This window comes from Anser anser, assembly GCF_964211835.1.
Source record: "Anser anser genome assembly, chromosome: 27".
Lineage (NCBI taxonomy): Eukaryota > Metazoa > Chordata > Aves > Anseriformes > Anatidae > Anser > Anser anser.
The window spans coordinates 4,318,118-4,335,926 of record NC_139748.1 but is presented as its reverse complement, the minus strand read 5'-3'; the positions used below and the strand labels follow the sequence as shown (position 1 = coordinate 4,335,926).

The 17,809-nt window shown below is 48.8% G+C and overlaps 3 protein-coding genes across 4 annotated transcripts; 1 reads left to right on the top strand and 2 right to left on the bottom strand.

Moving 5' to 3' along the window:
- The first annotated feature begins 314 nt into the window (after positions 1-314).
- Positions 315-7,220, top strand: TAF8 (TATA-box binding protein associated factor 8). Its single transcript, XM_083812709.1, has 8 exons — positions 315-399; positions 1,728-1,884; positions 2,599-2,697; positions 3,003-3,065; positions 3,503-3,627; positions 3,938-4,085; positions 4,694-4,836; positions 5,310-7,220. Exons 1-8 carry the CDS (start codon positions 367-369, stop codon positions 5,451-5,453), a joined length of 912 nt encoding a protein of 303 aa, XP_083668835.1. The 5' UTR covers positions 315-366; the 3' UTR covers positions 5,454-7,220.
- On the bottom strand, positions 6,517-11,846 carry CIMAP3 (ciliary microtubule associated protein 3). Of its 2 annotated transcripts, none has more exons than XM_083812713.1 (6): positions 11,467-11,846; positions 10,993-11,135; positions 10,560-10,658; positions 9,860-9,993; positions 9,463-9,589; positions 6,517-9,028 (listed from the first exon to the last, which is right to left on the bottom strand). In XM_083812713.1, the coding sequence occupies exons 1-6, from the start codon at positions 11,489-11,491 to the stop codon at positions 8,960-8,962; spliced, it is 597 nt and encodes a 198-aa protein (XP_083668839.1). In that variant the 5' UTR covers positions 11,492-11,846; the 3' UTR covers positions 6,517-8,959. The 2 variants fall into 2 exon arrangements, with proteins under 2 accessions (XP_083668839.1, XP_083668840.1); XM_083812714.1 differs by having other exon boundaries at positions 8,944-9,072.
- Positions 11,847-11,953: 107 nt separating this feature from the next.
- LOC310887132 (acidic mammalian chitinase-like) lies at positions 11,954-16,078 on the bottom strand. The gene is made up of 11 exons (XM_083812707.1): positions 15,972-16,078; positions 15,267-15,296; positions 14,219-14,420; positions 14,029-14,085; positions 13,764-13,929; positions 13,537-13,661; positions 13,326-13,449; positions 13,030-13,215; positions 12,762-12,881; positions 12,522-12,663; positions 11,954-12,305 (listed from the first exon to the last, which is right to left on the bottom strand). The coding sequence occupies exons 1-11, from the start codon at positions 15,994-15,996 to the stop codon at positions 12,040-12,042; spliced, it is 1,443 nt and encodes a 480-aa protein (XP_083668833.1). The 5' UTR covers positions 15,997-16,078; the 3' UTR covers positions 11,954-12,039.
- Between the last annotated feature and the right edge of the window lie 1,731 nt (positions 16,079-17,809).

Sequence of the window (17,809 nt, the reverse complement as noted above, 5' to 3'; positions counted from 1 at the left end):
TTCCGCCGCTATTTCCCTCGTTCCGCCGCCGTCCCGCTGTCACAGCCCCCGTTTTCGCCGCTCTTCCCCCAGCAGGCGGACGCTGCGCGGCCCCAAGGCGCTCGGGGCGCCCGGGCGGGGGCAGGCCGGCGGCAGGCGGCGTGGCAGCCCTGTTTACACCTCACGCCCCCGGCAGCCCCGTTCGCACCTCACGCCCCAGCCGCCGCCCCCTTCCCCTCCCCTCCCGGGTCCCTGCCCGGCCCCCCCTCCCCGTGCCTCCCCCTAGGGGGCTGCCCAGCCGCACTACAACTCCCACAATGCCCCGCGCGCCCCCCGCGCCGCCGCCCCGCCCCTTTGCGCACGCGCACAGCGCCGCCTACCTGCAAGATGGCCGACGCGGCGCCCGGAGGTTCCGGCACGGTAACGGCGGGGCCCGGTTGAGCCGTGCCGGTGTCCGGGGGGGGGGGAAGCCGGGGGAACGGCAGCGGCCCGGGCTGCTCGCGGGGCCGCAGGGGCTGCGGCCTGCGCCGGGGGCTTTGGGGTGGGGGGGGTGGGGGTGAAGGGAGCGGGGCGCTGATTGGATGGAGGGAGGCAGGGGGCGGGGCTAGGCAGCGCGGCGGTGATTGGCCCGAGGTCGTGCGCTCTGATTGGGCGGGGGAGGGGGAGGCGGGGCTGTGGTGTGCGGGGGGGCGGGTTTTTTAAAGGGGCCGCGCGCAGGTGGGAGATGGGGGGGCAGGTGGCGACTGAAGCACCATATATATGTGTGTGTATATGTGTATATATGTGTGTAGATAAGTGTACATACGTGCACGTCTACATGTGTATGCACGTGTACACGTCTAGTGTGTATGTCCTCGTGCATACATACGGGTGTGTGTCATGGACCCGTAGTGGATCGCCGTGTATGTCTGAGTATGTCTATAGGTGTGTATGTATATGCACGTCTATATGTGTCTGTGTGCATATGTGCGTGCGTAGTCTGAATATATGCATATACATATAGATGTGCGTGTGTATGCATGTCTGTATGTGTATGTATATATGTAGTGTGTACGTATGTATACATGTATAGATGTGTATGTATGTCTATATGTGTACGTGTATGTATATATGTAGTGTGTACATGTGTATGTATAGATGTATATGCATGTCTATATGTGCATGCGTGTGTATATATGTAGTGTGTACGTATGTATAGATGTGTATGCATGTCTATATGTGTATACGCGTATGTACATGTGTAGTGTATATGTATGTGTATACGTGTAGTCGTGTATGTGTGTGCATGTCTATGTGTGTGCATGCATACGTACATGTGTAGTGTGTATATACATGTGTGTATGTGTAGATGTGTGTGTGCATGTCTATAGGTGTGTATATGCACACGTACATGTGTAGCATGTGTATATATGCACGTCTATATATGTGTGTACGCACCCATAGGTGCGTAGTGCGTATACCTGTGCGTGCCCCTGTGCAGTGGGGGACCTCTGGGCCCATGGCGAGCGCTGGCAGCGTGCAGGCGGCCGTGCCTGGGGGTGCCGGGCAGGCTCAGTGCCCTCTGCCCCGCGCGTGGGTGCCTGCGGCGCTGGTTTCACCGGCATGGTTCGGGGAGCAGCTCTGGGCAGGGCTGGGGCCGGGCAAGCAGGGCTCTGGCAGGGTGCTGGCAGGGTGCTGGCAGGGCGCTGCCTGTAACGGGGCCTCGTTTCTCGGAGCTCTCGGCTCAACGTGTGGGTCTGTGTCCGCAGAGGTCGGGCAGCAAGCACGCAACCACGCCGGCGGATAACTATTACCTGGCTCGGAGGAGGACTCTGCAGGTGGTGGTCAGCTCCCTGCTCACCGAAGCCGGCTTTGAGAGCGCTGAAAAGGCCGCGGTGGAGACGCTGACGGAGATGTTACAGAGCTGTGAGCATCCCGGGGGGGGCGACTTGGGGCAAAATCACCTTGGTCCCCTGAAGCTCCTTGTTTCCTGGTTTCCAGATTTGCCTTTGCTCTTTCAGACTTTTTGCTTTGTTGCATTTTTTTTTGTGGGTTTGTTTCCATTTCTCTTATGTTAGTCATGTTATCAAAAGCAGAAGGCCAGACCGGTGGCTAGAGCACAGCCACGGAGTCACTGACTTCTTTGACTGTGAGCAGTTAGTCTGAAGTGCCTATCATACTCAGAGGGCCATAGGTATCCTAATTAGCTCCGCATATTGAGGTGCTGCCAGAATAAATAGAGAAGCACCAAAGTTCCAGACGTTTGGTGAGTGGTAGGCTGCAGTAGTAGCGCTGTGCTTGGCAGCTCTGCTCTTACTTCTGTGGGTGATGTGCCTCGATGTCAGGTCACACCACGTTCTGAAATCGAGGTGCTTAGGTTTTGTACTTCTCATTCTTGTGCTGCAGATTTGCCTTTTGCACTTGTGGAAGACATCTGACTTTCCGATCATCGGTGTCTCCGTACTTTGGCTCTCCTTTACTTTTAAATATTCATGCTGGAAGATGCTAGATTCTGGCAGCTATTCCTCATCCCTTGCTAGATTTGCTAAAAATTCAGATTTTGGGCTGACTGCCAGGGTTGGGTGACACACGTGTGGGCTCTGCCTGCACTGAATACGTACTGTGTTTCCTTTCCCCCAGATATTTCTGAAATTGGAAGGAGCGCCAAGTCTTACTGTGAACACACAGCCAGAACCCAGCCTACGCTCTCCGATATAGTGGTTACTTTAGTGGAAATGGGTGAGTAGTTGCCTCGTCCCACTGATTCCAGCTGTGTGCATTGCAGGAGATTTGGGTGTGCTGTGCTGGCAGGAAAATCTGTTCCAGAAGTTTCTGGTGCTCGCATGATGCCCGCTCTTCTAGGCCTCGCGCAGGTGCTCGGATGCTGCTGTTGTTGATGCAGCATGAATGCATCCAGAGCACATGATTTTCTTTCTCATGTACTTCAGAGCCTTTGGTAAAATTCTGGAGAAGCCTAGGAGAAGGGGTTTTTGTCGGGATAAACCCTTGGTATGATTTCTGTTTCCTCTTCTTCTGTATTTCAGGGTTCAATGTTGAAACGCTTCCTGCCTATGCAAAGCGCTCCCAGAGGATGGTCATCACTGCCCGTACGTGAGGAATCCTTTCTTTTCTTCTGCAGGAAGTCATTTGGCATTTCTGGCTGCTGGCGTCCAGAGAGTTTCTGCTTTTCTGATGGACGATGCAGCCCAGTGCTCCTGGGCACGCAGTTTGCGTTACGGATCCTGTAACAACCATGTAATAGGTGAAGGACGGGTGTTTCTGCCAGATCAGTTGCCTTTGCTCCAGCATCCTCACTTCACGTGAGGTTTTGTTCTCCTTGGGTAGGAGAGAGGGGTCAAGGAATTCTTCTGGGATGCTAAACGCATCCTGAAACTATTGCTCATGGGATATGCTATATCCCTGCTGTAGGACCTGGAGACCTGGGTCGCAGCACGGTACAGGCTGGCACTTCTGTGTGCCTACCACTTGGCAGAATGCTGCTGGCTGATTTGTGTGTGTTTTTCTTTTTTTTTTTTAACTGTAGCTCCTGTGACAAACCAGCCCGTGACTCCCAAAGCCCTGACGGCTGGACAGAACAAGCCGCATCCATCCCACATCCCTGGCCACTTTCCTGAGTTTCCAGATCCTCACACCTACATCAAGACACCAGTGAGTGACAAAGGTCTTCTGTGCCATTTAGGGTCTGTCTGAAGTCAATGACACCGGGAAAGGTGTATACGTATTTTTATTGCCTCGTTGGTTCAGAATGTTGTTTCTTCTGGCTCGATACCTCGCTTGTTGTTTGCGAGTTGTCCTTGCTGTAGATTTCTGGCTGGCTGACATCTGTAGCTCTCTGAAAATCTGTACATGTTGAAACTCAATGCTTGTCTGTAGCACCTGCATCCTAGCAGTAGTGTCTTGAACTTCAGCTGTCTGCACTGCCTCTAGTAACTGTTTTTTTTTCCTCCCTGCTCCCCAGACATACCGAGAGCCGGTATCTGATTACCAAGTCCTACGGGAAAAGGCAGCATCTCAAAGGCGTGATGTGGAAAGAGCTCTCACACGCTTCATGGCCAAGACAGGAGAAACACAGAGTCTCTTCAAAGATGACGTTAGCACGTTCCCCTGTGAGTTATCTCGGAAACGTTGTGCTGTAAATGACAGTTGTCTAACAGAGCATACACGCCAGTAGAGTTCTTGTTACTGCAGGGGGTGAGCGCTGAAGGATTACATTGTGTTTAGCCTTCTGAGGCACTGAAAGGGAGGGAAATGACAGATTTTCTATTTTAAACAGGGATAAAAACCGTGGGTTCATAATAAAACCAAGTGGTAGGCTTCCACTCTGAACAAAGACTCCCTTTCTTCTGATGGTGGAGACCTTGGCTGATAGCTCCTCTCACATGTTTATCCCAGTCCTGTCCGACCCTATGTAACTTGCACTAGTCATTTCTTCTCTTACACATTTCTGTGCAAGGCAGTGGAGGTTGTCGCATTTCTCTGCCTGCAAAGCAGTGATAAGGATTCTCACCTTCCCAAGCCTGAGAGCACAGATGCCGGTGTTATCTTAAGGGGGACTGAGTGATGCCTATGAGTCGATTGAACTTTTATAGCCTGTGACTCTTCTGTTTAAAACCAGAACCAATGAAAGTGTTTATTGTCAATGTAACTGGTTAGCTTTGTGATCTCTGAGTTGAGGAGCCTGCTCCCACCCTGCTGACTGTGTCCTTTTCCCCAGTGATTGCTGCCAGGCCTTTCACTGTACCCTACCTGACAGCTCTTCTCCCCTCTGAGCTGGAAATGCAGCAAATGGAAGAAACAGATTCATCTGAACAAGACGACCAGACAGACACAGAGAACCTTCCCTTGCATATGAGCACGGTACGCCTGCCTTCAGAGATCGAGGTCTCTCGGGCCTGACTTTCGTAAACATATGAAACCTCGTTCTTTGTCTGTCTTCCTTGCAGCTGGGCAGAGTGGGTGGAAAATGGTAAAGCGGGTTGTGTTTTACCGGATGTAAATGACTAACATTGCCATGGTTCTTTGACTTTTTGCAGGGTGCAATGTATAATGAGGTTATCTAATGTTGGGTAATGAGCTTTCAGTGCAACTTCATTTTTGTGTTAGAGCAGAGAGATTGCCCCAAGATCCTGTGCTGTTCTCAAAGGGGATCTGTTTGTATTAAAAATCAGGAGGCCTCCCTCACCTTTAATGCAGCTCTTTGAGTGCTGCTTTTTATCTTGACAATCTTTTATGTTTTGCCCATAGGTTGTGTGGTTTGAACTTCTAAGCCATGTTTAGCCTAACTTTGGTTGTTTATGCCTTTTTTTTTCTTTTTTTTTCCAATGTGCCAGGATGATTCAGGACCTGAAAAAGAGAACGCTTCAGTGTTACAGCAGAACACCTCCCTGTCTGGCAGCCGGAATGGGGAAGAGAACATGATAGACAACCCTTACCTCCGGCCAGTAAAAAAGCCCAAGATCCGCAGAAAGAAGTGAAACGTAGTCAGCTGGCTGCTAAAAGAAAGAGGAGCCCAGTTCTCTGACTGTTCTGGGGGTCACCTCTGCTGCTGCGGGTGAGAGGCACCATGGAGCAAGACAGAAGAGGCAATCCCACGGAGTGGCAGAAGCAGAGGAACGATCTCTGTCTGCCTAGCGAACTACACTCTCATCATGGTTTGCAGTGCTCCCCCTTTCCCCTCCACTGACTTGGAATGGTCAATGGTCAATTCCCTTAAAAGCGGTGAAGGCCACCAGGTTACAGATGGGAATGGTCTCGTTTACTTTGCTTTCTTCTCATTGTCGGAGAGATTTGCTCTCTGAAGAGGCGAGGGACACAAAGGTTTTTGCAGCGCAGTGCTTCCCAGCAGGCTCTGCAGAACACAAAGGCATAATTCATTTCTGGCTGTCTCGCAGGCTAGAAGAGAAATTCCTGCAATCAGCCCTGTCTGGCCTTATAATCTAAGGAGCATGAATTAAGAGACAGAAAAATCCCAGAGAGGTTTCTTTCTTTGGGTTGTTGGCAGGTAAAAGCAAACAGACTTTTCTTTTATAAACTAAAGGCATCTGATGTGCTGGTAAGAGGGTGAAGTGTAAATACAGAGCTAAGATGGCATTTTATTCTCACTTTTCTGACTGCAGCTGCACTTCTAACTTAAAAGCGCTAAGTGTGGTGTTTACCCTGCTCTGCTTTGAGATTATTTTCTAGCAGTATGAATAGCAAGATTTAACAGCTGCTTCGGGCTATTTTTCAGTTCTATTGTTAGTTTCAACACAGCACAAGTCCTTTGAGAGTTCACGCCTCCACCAGCTGTTTTGAAAGATGCTTGCTGAAAAACTTGGAATATGGAATAAAGCTGTATTGATTACAGTCTGCAGGGCCATGCTATTGATCACACGTTTTAATTGTGTCACTTCTCGGATATGAGCTTTTATCAACAGAAGTTGCTCTTTTTTTTTTTTTTTTTTTTCCTTTTTTCTTTCCCCAGAGAAGAGCCTTTATTGCAGAAGTGAAAATAACTGCTGGTGGGAGTGTTGTAATTGTTATCCACTTCTGGAGGCCTTTCTTTTAATTTTCATTCAGCCTTTACTTAGGGAAAATATGGGTTGAATTCCTTTGACAAAAGACTTCTGTTATTTCGTCCAGTCTCCCAAGCATGATGAAATCATGTGGATTCTGTAGTCCATACTATCCATCAGCTTTTTCTCCTTCATGCAAGTCCGTTCTGAAGGGAAGATTGCTTTAAGCAGTAGTCAAGATTGCACTTCTGGATGAAAATGTGGCGCTGAGAGAGGCAGTAAAGACTGGCTGCTACAGATTACCAGACAGTTTATTGCTTCCTGGAGTAGTATCTGAGTGCAGGGAGTCTGTTGCAGTCACTGGGAAGATCAGAGTTGTGTTGTGTGTATATGTTCACCTCCGTTCAGTGAAGACATCCCTCTTCCCCCATCACCCAGGGAGGAGGAAGACAAGGAGGAGTTCTTTCAGTGAGAATAGAAGTGTTCCTGCTAAACAGTCTGAAATAGTATCTCTAGCAAAAAAAGTCCTGCATGTGCCACTGCCACTTTTGCTGGTGCCTTGGTTGTACAGAATAAAAAATGTACAAAGACATTGTATATATATATATGTATATATAAAAATTTATATCTTTTTTTACTTGGATTAGGCGTTTTTCATAATGACAAAATCCCTCGCTGGGTAGGGGAAAATGCAGAATGATAATAGTAATTTTATGATCACAATAAAAGAAATTTTATCTTCTACAATTAAAACTGACGGAGCCCTTAATGTTTCAGAAAGAGTGGAAAAACACCTGAGTGGAGCCTGAGTCTGTGTTCACTGGGGTCTACTGGTATTCTCACTAGGTGGCAGGTCTTGTTCTTTCCTCTATATCTCTTCCTTTCTCTACAATAACACTTGATTACTGAGAAGTTTGGGAATTTTCTAACAAAAACTCTGGTTCGTTACAAATATGTTCAGTGAGGACAAGGTATCTTTTGAAATACCATCAGTTTTGCAAAAGTTTTGTGAGAAGGTTTCCCCAGCTGCAGGTGGAACATGGTTGAAAAAGACCACAGAATCATAGGTACTTTTTAGTTGCTTTTACATCTCTTACACATGTATTTTTCTCCTGATTATAAAATAAAGTTAGGTGGAGGTGAAGTATGCAGTATCAGCCATGAATACGATGGTGGAGCTGGAAACAGAGACGTAAAATACTGGTCTTAGGACAGTACAATTTCCAGTGAGTCGCAACCCCTCCTTCGAAAGATTGCACCAAAAAGGGCAATTGAGAATCGACAACAACATCCCATTTTGTCAGCTGCAACTACAAAGCATCCTCTTGTGGTTGTGAGGGAAGGGGCCAATGTGCATCGAGAAGAAAGGCCTTGAGCAGCTGTTGCACTGTGTGTGCAAGAGCACTTGAAGACCGAAAGTGGGAAATTGGAAGAATATGTTTTGTTTTTACAGTCAAAATTGGACTACAGGTGAAATTGCTGCAGGCACAGCTAAACAGACCCAGAAAATTCGAAAGCCTGCGTTGTGATTGGTAGTTATATCGAGTACAAATATTGCGAGTTCTCAGTTTTCCCCTGAGATTGAATCGAGTCTGATCAGCGTGTGTGTGAAGGTAGGTTGCAAATATTTATAGAAATCCCTTCAGCCGGAGTTGTACATTACCGAGACACCTGAGGGTAAACACGAGGACCTTTCTGTTTCAGACTATATTTATTTTTGTGGCCAGATTCTTGACGAGCAGCATGTTGGTTGCTCGAGAACAGCTTCTTCTGTCCGTAGGGATGATGCTGGTCACGCACAAGTACCTCTCACAGGCCACCTGGTCTGGCTGTTCTCAGCACAGCACTCTGTACCCAGGATGTTTACTGTCTGCTAGTTTAATACGGTTGCTGGCTGTGCACAAAGCCATTCTACTGTTGTCCAACGTACCCGACGGCAGCACAGTAGCGGTGGCTGTACCGTGTACGACCCCACGTTTCTCAGCTCTTCAGGCTGTGGCAATTTGTTCTGATCCACGGATGGGAAACCCCTCCGCGCAGCCTGGAGAGGAGGAGGGGGTGGCGAGGAGGCTGGGGAAGGCAGGTGGCAGCTGAGAGAAGTTAATTTTGTTCCTTTCTGGTGCCAGCAAGGGCTGGATTTGGGGGTAAAAGCCCTTTGTGGCAGGGGAGGCCATGTTAGGGCAGGTGGCTCCATGGGGTGCCTCCATTGCGGCCTGCAGAAGATGGCTGCCGCCCCGCCTGGGCCAAAGACTGAGGGAAGCGGGGCCAAGGGATGCTGAGCACCAGCATCGCCAGTACCAAACACCCTCAGGGGCAGGAGAGACCAGGCACCACACCAAGTAAGCACAATTAGCAACAAGAAATGCCTCTTTTTGAGCAGGTTTTATTAGGGAGGCAGGGTAGTGCAGGTGAACATCTCCACGAGCAGGTTGGGAGCTCGGAGCAGGCTGAGGGCCCTGCTGGATGTAACATGGCTGCTCCTCAGCTCAGCTCTCATACAAACTCAGGTAGGCCACGCGGTTCCGATGCTTGATGAATTCTCTGTCCACCATCAGCTGAAAGAAAACTAGTAGCTGTTAGATATTCGCCATGACGATTCCTGCAGAAAAGGAAGAAGTGAGGTGGTGCTGAGAACTGCAAGCTGGTTTTCCAGGCACTTTTCCTTTCCCTTAGCCAATGTTTTCACACTGGAAATGTTTGCTTTTCAGCAGAGCTGTGCAGAGAAGTCTGTCCTCTGATTCTCTCACTTTGTGGTTGGAAACTAAACTTCTAAAGCAAACTACGTAGTGTAGCTCTTTTTTTTGCAAACTGGCATTTTCTGACAGAAAAACACTTTCTATCTCATTTCCCTGGCTAGTTCAGCTACATACCCAGCAGGCCAGAAAGGAAAGGATGACAAGAGATAGTGCAAATGTGTTTAAGTAATCATCTGATTTCCTTTGTTGGAAGCACTGAGCTGGGAATAACATCCCCTCATCCCCGTCCGTACCTTCTGTACCTCTGTTTTTAGCATCCTCTTTGCTGGCATTGGCACTAAAGACCAGTCTGGAGACCCAAACTTCATCGGCCAAGTGATCTTCTTGTGTAACTGCTTGTCTGTGTTATAAGTTCCAGGTCTAAAGAAAATAGGGACATAGTATCTCATTTCTGGACCTGTATGATGTCTGTAATATCAAAAATTACCAGCCCTGCTTTGACCCAAGGGAGAAACGCCTGTTGTGGTCTTGTAGTCTTCATGCTAGGTTAAAGACTAAAGCAAAGGAGATTTTGAAGATAAAAAAACATTATTGGGAACTCAGTTACCTATTTCCCATTTGTGTCTTAGTATTTTTCTCCTCTAGTCTTTCTGATTATTATTAGAAGTGTAAGAAAATGAGTTATATTACCCAGGGAAAAGTTCTTTATTTGAAGGCTTATCTGGAAATCGTGATGTCTTAGAGGAAAATGGAGCATGGGAAGGCTGGCATTTTTGGTCTTTATTCCAGAATGACTGGTACGTTCCTGGGCCGGGAGTCACAGTCTGCAAGAGAAAGAAATTACAATATAGAAGATTTTGTTCTGCAAGCTATTCCTAAATGCTCCGAGCAGCATTTAAAGCCAGCCAGCTGGGCATTGCAGACCTGCTGTTCAATGCCTGCCTTGGCTACTCTGATAGCATAAAGAAATCAGAACAGTTCAAATCTGCATTCTCTAATAATTACCCAGTATATTCTGTGACATCTCGCCTGATATGTTGTTATTCTACAGAAGCCGGGCCAGAAAACATATTGGGTTTGTTGAGGTAGTACAGCTGAGTTCTATCCCTGATTTTGCCTCAATATGTACACCTATGTGTGTGTGACAGATACAAAGGAACGTGTACGTACAAATCCATAGGTCAGTGTTGCCAGAGCTTCAGCGATTGGTGATCAGCCTCCAGGCTCAACACTTGCCACTAGGCTATCTGTAGGGAGATCTATGACTACCATTATTTTAAGCTGGAGGCAACCCCAGCACACATGATCACAACTGATGGTCTGTGGTAGGATCAGCCTAAAACGTCTTGTAAAGCTGCAGCTCTGCCTCTTTGAAATGTGCTTTTCTTACCTGTGGCTCTGATATGAATCGCTGGGCTGTTCTTGCTCCTATCACGTAGCCTTTTGTGCTCAGTGTTTTTTTTCCCCACGAGTATCTGAGGCTGCTTGCCTGTGGTTCAAAAGTAAAAATAGCTTACTAACATTTTTAAGACACCGTTTGGATCAGGGGAATGGGAGAAGTACCTGAGCGGCAGATGTCATTCTTCTAATTTCTCACTAATGTAGAGTGCTAGGACAGCTGGAGCTTTGAGGACTGGTACATTTGGAAGGTAACTTTTCCAGAAGGGGAATTTATTTTTCAAGGAATATGTGCAAACCTTATACAATGGATTTGCAGGGCAGGCATGGGGTACTCTGTGTCTGGCTGGCTATAGTGCTAGTTTTCTTATAATGTGTGTCTTCTGTGAAGGAAAAGCTCTGAGAATAAAAGTCAAACAACTTACCTCTTGACTCTGGTAACAGCCTGGCCCAAGGAAGGGGTTTCCCTTGATGGCTCCTAGCTGGATCCCCAACCTGTCTGGGGCATGGTGGAGAGGAAATGTTTTCCGCTCTTGACAGGACCCAAACGAGATTCTCTTCTGTGCATCTGTGAGGCCAGGAGAGGGAAATGCCAGCGGTGTGATTCACCCACCTGGACATGACCACCTGCTGCTTTTCTTCCTTCTCAAGTATCTGCTGCTCCCTGAGGCCAGCTGTCCCCTTATCTCTCAGCTGGGAATTTTCCCCACCTCTGGATATCTGCAAGGGGCCTGCCCTTTGGATGTTCCCTGCTGCCACAAAGGCTTCTTTTTCCCCAGCCTGAGCAAAGAGGTGCCTAGCAGCAGGTTGTGGAGAAGATTGCTGGAGAAGCCTGGTGCCGCCGGAGAGACAAAGCCCTCGTGCCACAGACCCTCATGCCTGCATCTCGCAGGGCTCACCTCTGGGCTCCCTCTGTGCATCCATGCCAGCAGTCAGACGGGTAAGGATGTCTGTGTACTGCAGTTGCTATAGACACGGGGAGGCCTGCTGGAGGGAGCGCAGGCAATGGCAGCACCTGAAGGATGCATGAAAAAGAGGAGGTTTGATAAAAGCCTGGCGGGTTGCACTGTGTTGGCTCCTGCTCCCAGGAGCTGCTGTTTGCACGAAGTCAGTGGGGGAAGCAGTGTGTACGTAGGTTGTGCTGTCAGGACCCTCCTCTCTGTGTTCTCTCATGGAACAGCCTGACCTGCCCTTTTGTCTGCTCCCTGTCTTTTTCCCTGTGCCTGTCTGTCATGGTAAAACAGCAAGAAACTCCTGGAAAAAGTCATACAGGAATTAAGTCCACCTTGTGTAATCAGGCCTTCGAGGAACACAAGTGTAAATACAGAGAGAATCAGGGAGCATCAAAATATTAAGAGCGAGACGAGTTCAAGCAGTGCAGATTGCTCCTTTTGCAAAACACTTTATTTAATCACTGTTATTCCATAGAATTAGATGAGAGGGGTCTGTCTGCTGTGATGGACCTGGAGTCTTCATGCCCAGTTGCAGCAGGAGCAGCTGGGATCAAAGACCAGACCGGCCTGGCAGCTCTGCTCGTAGGTTTCACCGTTGTTGCAGTTGTAGAACTTGCTCTTGTTGGTCGGATCTGCATAGATGCCACTGGCCTTGCCGGCACAGAATCCGCTCCCACCAGTGCCACCAGTATTGCTACCTGAGCTCCCGCTCCCGCTGCCACTTCCACTTCCAGTGTTAGGAGCTGAAGTGATGGGAGGAGTGGGTTGAGCCGGGGGCACGTAGCCTGAAATAAAAGCAGGGCAGGGTTTATCTTTGTGTTGTGGGTCTCTCAGCACTCCCCTTCCGCCACAGTCCCTTTTGGGGCGGTATCAGCAGAACAGCCATTAACCTTTGTTCCCCCAAGTCCCTAGAAATAAAGGTTCTCAGGCTGCTGAAGACCTGCATCAGCTGTGAGCTATGGGGTCCCCTTCCAGAAGACCACACGTCTCCAGTTACTCACTGCTGCTTTGCTGACCAAGAGCGTTCTTCAGGGTGGTAATCAGGGGATATTTGCCCTGTTTGCAGAAAGAGCCAGTGAAGTCATCCATATCAAGAGACCAAACCATAGCACCTCCATAGTTGTTCTTCTTCAGCCAGTCAATCTGTGTAGTGCCGGGACAGAAATCCCAATTAGTCCAAGAGCTGCTGTTGCAGAAGGGCTCCTGGAGTGTGATTAATACAGCCGCACTCCCCACCGTACCTTGATGTTGAAGCTCTTGATGTTGTCGTAGCCAACCCATTCGTTGCCCTTGTAGGCATAGGGCACGTCCTGGGGGCCATCCCAAGCCTGGGTGGCTCCAGAGTCCAGGAACGTGCAGATCTAGGAAAAAAGGGCAGAGAGTGGGAATTAAACAGGTGTCCTACAAAAAAGGGCAGTTGGAATGGATCCCCAGGATAAAAATTCCTTGCCAGGTAGTTTGAAGGGTGTGTGTGTTCTTGTCTGCCTAGGTGTGAGGGAGCACACATACCTCGTAGTAAGCCAGCAGCCCAGCCTGCCTTGTGTAAGGTCCAGCAGGCCCAGGTCCCGATGTTGGTGCCCCAACAGCAGTGTCAGAGGGGTTCTGGAGGATGAAGTTATGTTCATAGGTGGGGAATCCAACAAGGAGCTTCTCAGCTGGGGCACCATTGCTCTTCCAGTAGTTCATAGCGTAATCCTATAAAAGTATGTCACAGTTCAAGCCTGTGCCAGGATTTGTAGGCATGACGGTGAATTCTTAAAATTCTCATCAGTGATCTTTGAGAAAGAGTCACAAAGAGTACTTACAACATTGAAGTAGATGAGGTCACCAGTGTCAACAGGACTTTTGTACAGCGGGCTGTTCTCCCCAGTCTTTCCATCCCAGGAGCCGTGGAAGTCATAAGTCATCACATGGAAGTAGTCCAAGTACCTGACAGTTAATGGCACAGTTTCCCTTAATCGTTGGAAGGAAGAGTACTTAAGTCACAGAAGGTGTACCTGGGGGCTTGCTACTCACTTGCCGAGCTCAGCGATCTCGTAGCCAGACTGAATGTTGGAAAGTCCTGCAGCAACAGCAGCGGTGATCATGAGACGGGGTTTGCTAACCTGCTTGGCTTCCTGCTCAAAGGCAGCCAGCATTTCCTGGGGGATGCCAAGGAACAGGGCTCAGCGTGGGCCCTCGGAGCCCCCTGGACCTCCTCCAGCCTGAGCTGTGCAGAGCAGAGGCCTTGAGCAACCCCTTACCTTCACCAGGACGGTGAAGAGACCCTTATCCTGAGCCGGGCTGCCCCTGGAGCCAGGGTACTCCCAGTCAAGGTCCAGCCCATCAAACTGGTACTGGCGCAGGAATTTGATGACGGAATTGATGAAGGTCTGGCGGTTCTCTGGAGTGGAAACCATTGTGGAGAACCTAGGGAGCAGAGGAGGGCAGGGTTGGGGCTTGGTCGGGGCCTCTTTCCAGCTCTGCTTTCCAGTTTGCTGTTGTGGGACGGAGGTGGTTTGAACTTACTTGGCTGTTCCAAAATTCCATCCTCCAATTGCCAGGAGGGTCTTCAGATTTTCATTCCTGCAAAGATAATGAAACGAACATGTTTTGCTACAAAACACACTGTTGAATTGCTATTTCTGACTCTGCCTCTTCTCCTCAGCACCCTTCGCCCCGCAGGTTGCACTTCCATCACAGAAGGAACAGCACGTACTTGTTTTTCAGGCCGTTGAAGGATTTGTAGAGGGTCTCATCGTTCCATTCAATGGTCGTGATCTCATTGTTGGACATCCCAGCAAAGGCGTAGATCAGATAGTCACACAGCCATGGGTCGATGTTGTCTGGCATATATTTTCCTAGGCCAGGCCTGTACTGGGCCCAGTTGGTGAAGTAGCATGACAGCACATAGGCAGTGCCTGCAGACACGGAAGAGATGGGGCAGGGATGGAGGAGAGCAGAGGGCACGTGTCTGGGCAGTGCAGATGGCCTCCTGTGCCTGCTGGCCAGGTAGCTAGCTGCACGAGGCTGCATTATTTCCTGTAACCATCCCTCAGTGCACGCAGTAAAGGCAACAGTTCCCGGGGCTGCTCTTAGGTGCAAATTATGACCTAAGTGAAATGTGATCAGAAAAGATTGGGCAATGCTCCCTTGCAGGGTGAGGAGTTAGGGAAGTAGGATGGGGAAGTAGGCACCAGGCCTACTGTTTGTTTGGAAACTGGCTCTCCGTGGATCGTAATGCATTTCTTTCCTTCCTCCTTTGTTCCAGTAAATGAGCCCTCCTTGGAGCCTCTTGCACCCTGAACCTGATGAACTGGGGTGGTTGTGGCTGCCGAGTCTCCTCCCCAGACTGGATTTTTCCCCTTTAATGCCAGTAAGGCAGAGCAGAAGCAGAAGTGGACTCTGGTGAAGTGCCCAGAGGGAGGAAGCCTCTTTGTGTGCCTGCTGCTGCCTGCTCGACCTGCCTCTGAAAGCTTCTGCTCAGCCCAAGCTGGCGGCTGTGCCCACGCTTCATTCAAGCTGAGCAGGACAGGGCTGCTAAGGGGAAACCTGCACAAAAGCAAGCGGCGTATTTGCCCTTTAGGCTGAGCGTGCCATGCTTCATAAAGCTTTTGTCCTCAAAGACACCCTCGCTGCGTGCTGCCAGCTTCTGCTTCCTTCCCCCCTCTTGCAGAAGAGTTAGCTGATGAGCCTGCTCCAGGGGCCTCTGCATGCCGATGGTGCCAAAGGTTTGGTAGGGTTGTTTTGGGGTGGGGAGCACATACCTATCTGGGCGTTCAGCAGGAGGGCCAGACCTTTGAAGAAAGAAGTGTGGGATTAGTCTTTGAGGAGCAAGGTAATGCCTGAACTAGCAGAAACCCTTTGGTAGATAGATACACGGCAACGCAGACATTAAAGCTGCTTCTAACTCTGGGCCAAGTTTTGTTTCTCTTCATAAGGATCTTTGTGAGCCCAACATTTCCTCTGCCTCAGGTCAAGATTCATTCTGAGGGAAGCGAACATGCTGAAAAGCTTATGGTCATTAATGGCTCAGTATGCTGCTGCTTTGATCAGCTGTGATTAGGCAACAGGTGATTTAAGGAGTTGTGGTGCCCCTGAGCATGGCTGAAACAGCAGAAACCGACAGGCATACACAGACAGTAATAGCTCGTCTGTTAGCATGACAGAAGATGACAGCAGGGCAGTTTTGTTCCTCGTACTGTCATTTTTTTTGGCCCAATATCACGTTTCGATTAAATAAAGCAATTAAATAAAAAAATGCATATCTAAGGAAGGAGAAGAAATCAAGTTTAAAGTCGCGACGCATTTAAAAATCCTGAAAATATGGTATTCCTTTTTCTTTGAGAAAAAAAAGAGAATGCTACATCTTTAACCCTAAAGGACCCCTTTTCTAACCCCCAGTATAACACCGAGAGAGCCACAAATACTTGTCACGAAGGTAAAGAAGTAAGTTGGGAAGCAGGACTTACCGGTAAGCAGAGTGAGCTTGGCCATCTTGGACCAGAACTGATCCGGGGCTGGCTGCTTCCCACTTTTATACACTTCTCTAATTTTGTACAAGTCTTGTGTCAACAATGATGCCCAACCATTACAGAAGTTGATAAAGTTAAAGACGTATCAAAGAAAATGATACCAATACAATGGCCTTAACACTCTAGCAGAAAATATCAAGATTATCAGGCTGTACCGTTTTCTGGTGCTGCCAGAGTAGTTGAAGAACAAGATTAGATGGCTTTTCTTCTTCAAAATCGTGTTTGCAACGAGAGGCTTTGTGTTAATATTGGCAATCACGCAGGAATAGATGTCTGAAGTGTTCAACCTTGCGTTGTCATTGTGTCTGCGCGGAGGCAACAGGCGGTGCAAAACCAAAGGTGTTTTGCAAGGGTTTTGTCTCCTTGGCTGGGGCAGTCAGCGAGGTGGGGCTGAGCAGGGCTTGGGCTCACAGCCGTGGGCTTTTTGGGGGCACAGGGACGGGGCTCACTTGGCGTAGCAAGCCATCGTCTGGATGCCGGGGGCTTTGTGGTCTGTGTTGTCTCTTGCCCATGCTACTTAAGCTTGCTGTCAGTGCAGGGAAGTGGATGGGCTTCGTGGTGTCCCAGCAGTAAAGCAAACCAAGTCGGCCTCTGCTGAGCACTTCTCCCACTTGCTGCTGGGCCCGTTGGTGTGGGCAAGTGAGCAAGGGCAGGTGCGAAGCCTTGCCTTGGCTTTCTGTGGAGCTCCTTAAGGTGAAACGGCCAGAACCTCTTACATTCGGCATGAGCTTGTCAGCAGTCATTGGCTGTTTTCTCTGCCCCGAGACATTACATAATCCCTGTTTTATGATGTGAAGGTGAATTTCCAGGCAGTCATCCAGACTTGGTGGAACGGGAGCCTGGAAAACACCCACAGGCTTGTCCTTATCACATGCTGCTGCTGGAGCCACTGACCTGCAGATTAAAATGCTTTAGAGCAACCCATCAGGTTTTTTGCTTGCACTGGATGAGATATGGTGGATAATTAAAAAGACAACCATCCTCAAGGATTATTTTTCCAGTGTGTTTCTGAGCTGATAAGGTAACACAGTACAAACTCAATAAGAATAGATTTGTAATATTGCACCCTCAGTGACCTTTGGAGCCTTACAGGTGAAGGTCTCTTATCTGCAGAAGTATGTTCCAGTGTGAAGAGGAAGGCACCTGTGGGTGGATCAAAGAAGGTAATTTGTCTGCATATGGTGATAACAAACGTCAGTTGGGCAAATCTTGGAATTTTTCTTTAGGAATTTTTCTGCCTTTTCTCCATCATAAGAAAAGTAACATGCCATTGGTTCCTGTGGGAGTGGTAGCAGGCCTTGAGGAAGGGCAGAATTGGTCCCTGCCAGAGGGACTTTGCAGTCACAGTAAAAGTGTGGACTATTCAGACAGAGACCTTGCATATTATTCCTGTAGCTGAAGTGTTGGGTTCCAGAGAGATCCAGAAATCTGGACTGTTTCTGCTTTAGTTTCAGTTCATACACTAATGACAATTGTCATTATGGTCGTTCTGTGACTACGCTAGGATTAAGTCTGTCTGCCCTTCAACTGCCTGGACTCTTTTCTCCTGAATGATGGAAAAGAGACAAGGATTTTCATGTTTTCTCCCCCTGAACAATGCCCAGGTGTCCCCATCCTGCTGTTCAGCTCCAGGTTCTTTACTCTTTCTTCCCTTTTCAGGCCCAGAGGTTTGCAGGGTTGGGCACAGCACTTGCACAGTCTTGTATCCATCTGCTGTGAGATGCTTCTGGAAAGTGACTCTCAGCAAACTCTCTAACACCTGCAGTATTCCAGGA

What these genes read in the sequence shown, in the direction of transcription:
- TAF8 (XM_083812709.1), top strand. Translation starts at nt 367, where the DNA reads ATGGCCGACGCGGCGCCCGGAGGTTCCGGCACG. An exon ending in GAGGATGGTCATCACTGCCC is followed by an intron (nt 3,066 to 3,502) that starts GTACGTGAGGAA and finishes TTTTAACTGTAG; the next exon opens with CTCCTGTGACAAACCAGCCC. An exon ending in TTCCCTTGCATATGAGCACG is followed by an intron (nt 4,837 to 5,309) that starts GTACGCCTGCCT and finishes CCAATGTGCCAG; the next exon opens with GATGATTCAGGACCTGAAAA.
- CIMAP3 (XM_083812713.1), bottom strand. Translation starts at nt 11,491, where the DNA reads ATGGATGCACAGAGGGAGCCCAGAG. An exon ending in GATTCATATCAGAGCCACAG is followed by an intron (nt 9,994 to 10,559) that starts GTAAGAAAAGCA and finishes TTTCTCTTGCAG; the next exon opens with ACTGTGACTCCCGGCCCAGG. An exon ending in TAAAAACAGAGGTACAGAAG is followed by an intron (nt 9,029 to 9,462) that starts GTACGGACGGGG and finishes GTTTTCTTTCAG; the next exon opens with CTGATGGTGGACAGAGAATT.
- LOC310887132 (XM_083812707.1), bottom strand. Translation starts at nt 15,996, where the DNA reads ATGGCCAAGCTCACTCTGCTTACCG. An exon ending in TCTTCACCGTCCTGGTGAAG is followed by an intron (nt 13,662 to 13,763) that starts GTAAGGGGTTGC and finishes GGCATCCCCCAG; the next exon opens with GAAATGCTGGCTGCCTTTGA. An exon ending in ACCTCATCTACTTCAATGTT is followed by an intron (nt 13,216 to 13,325) that starts GTAAGTACTCTT and finishes ATACTTTTATAG; the next exon opens with GATTACGCTATGAACTACTG.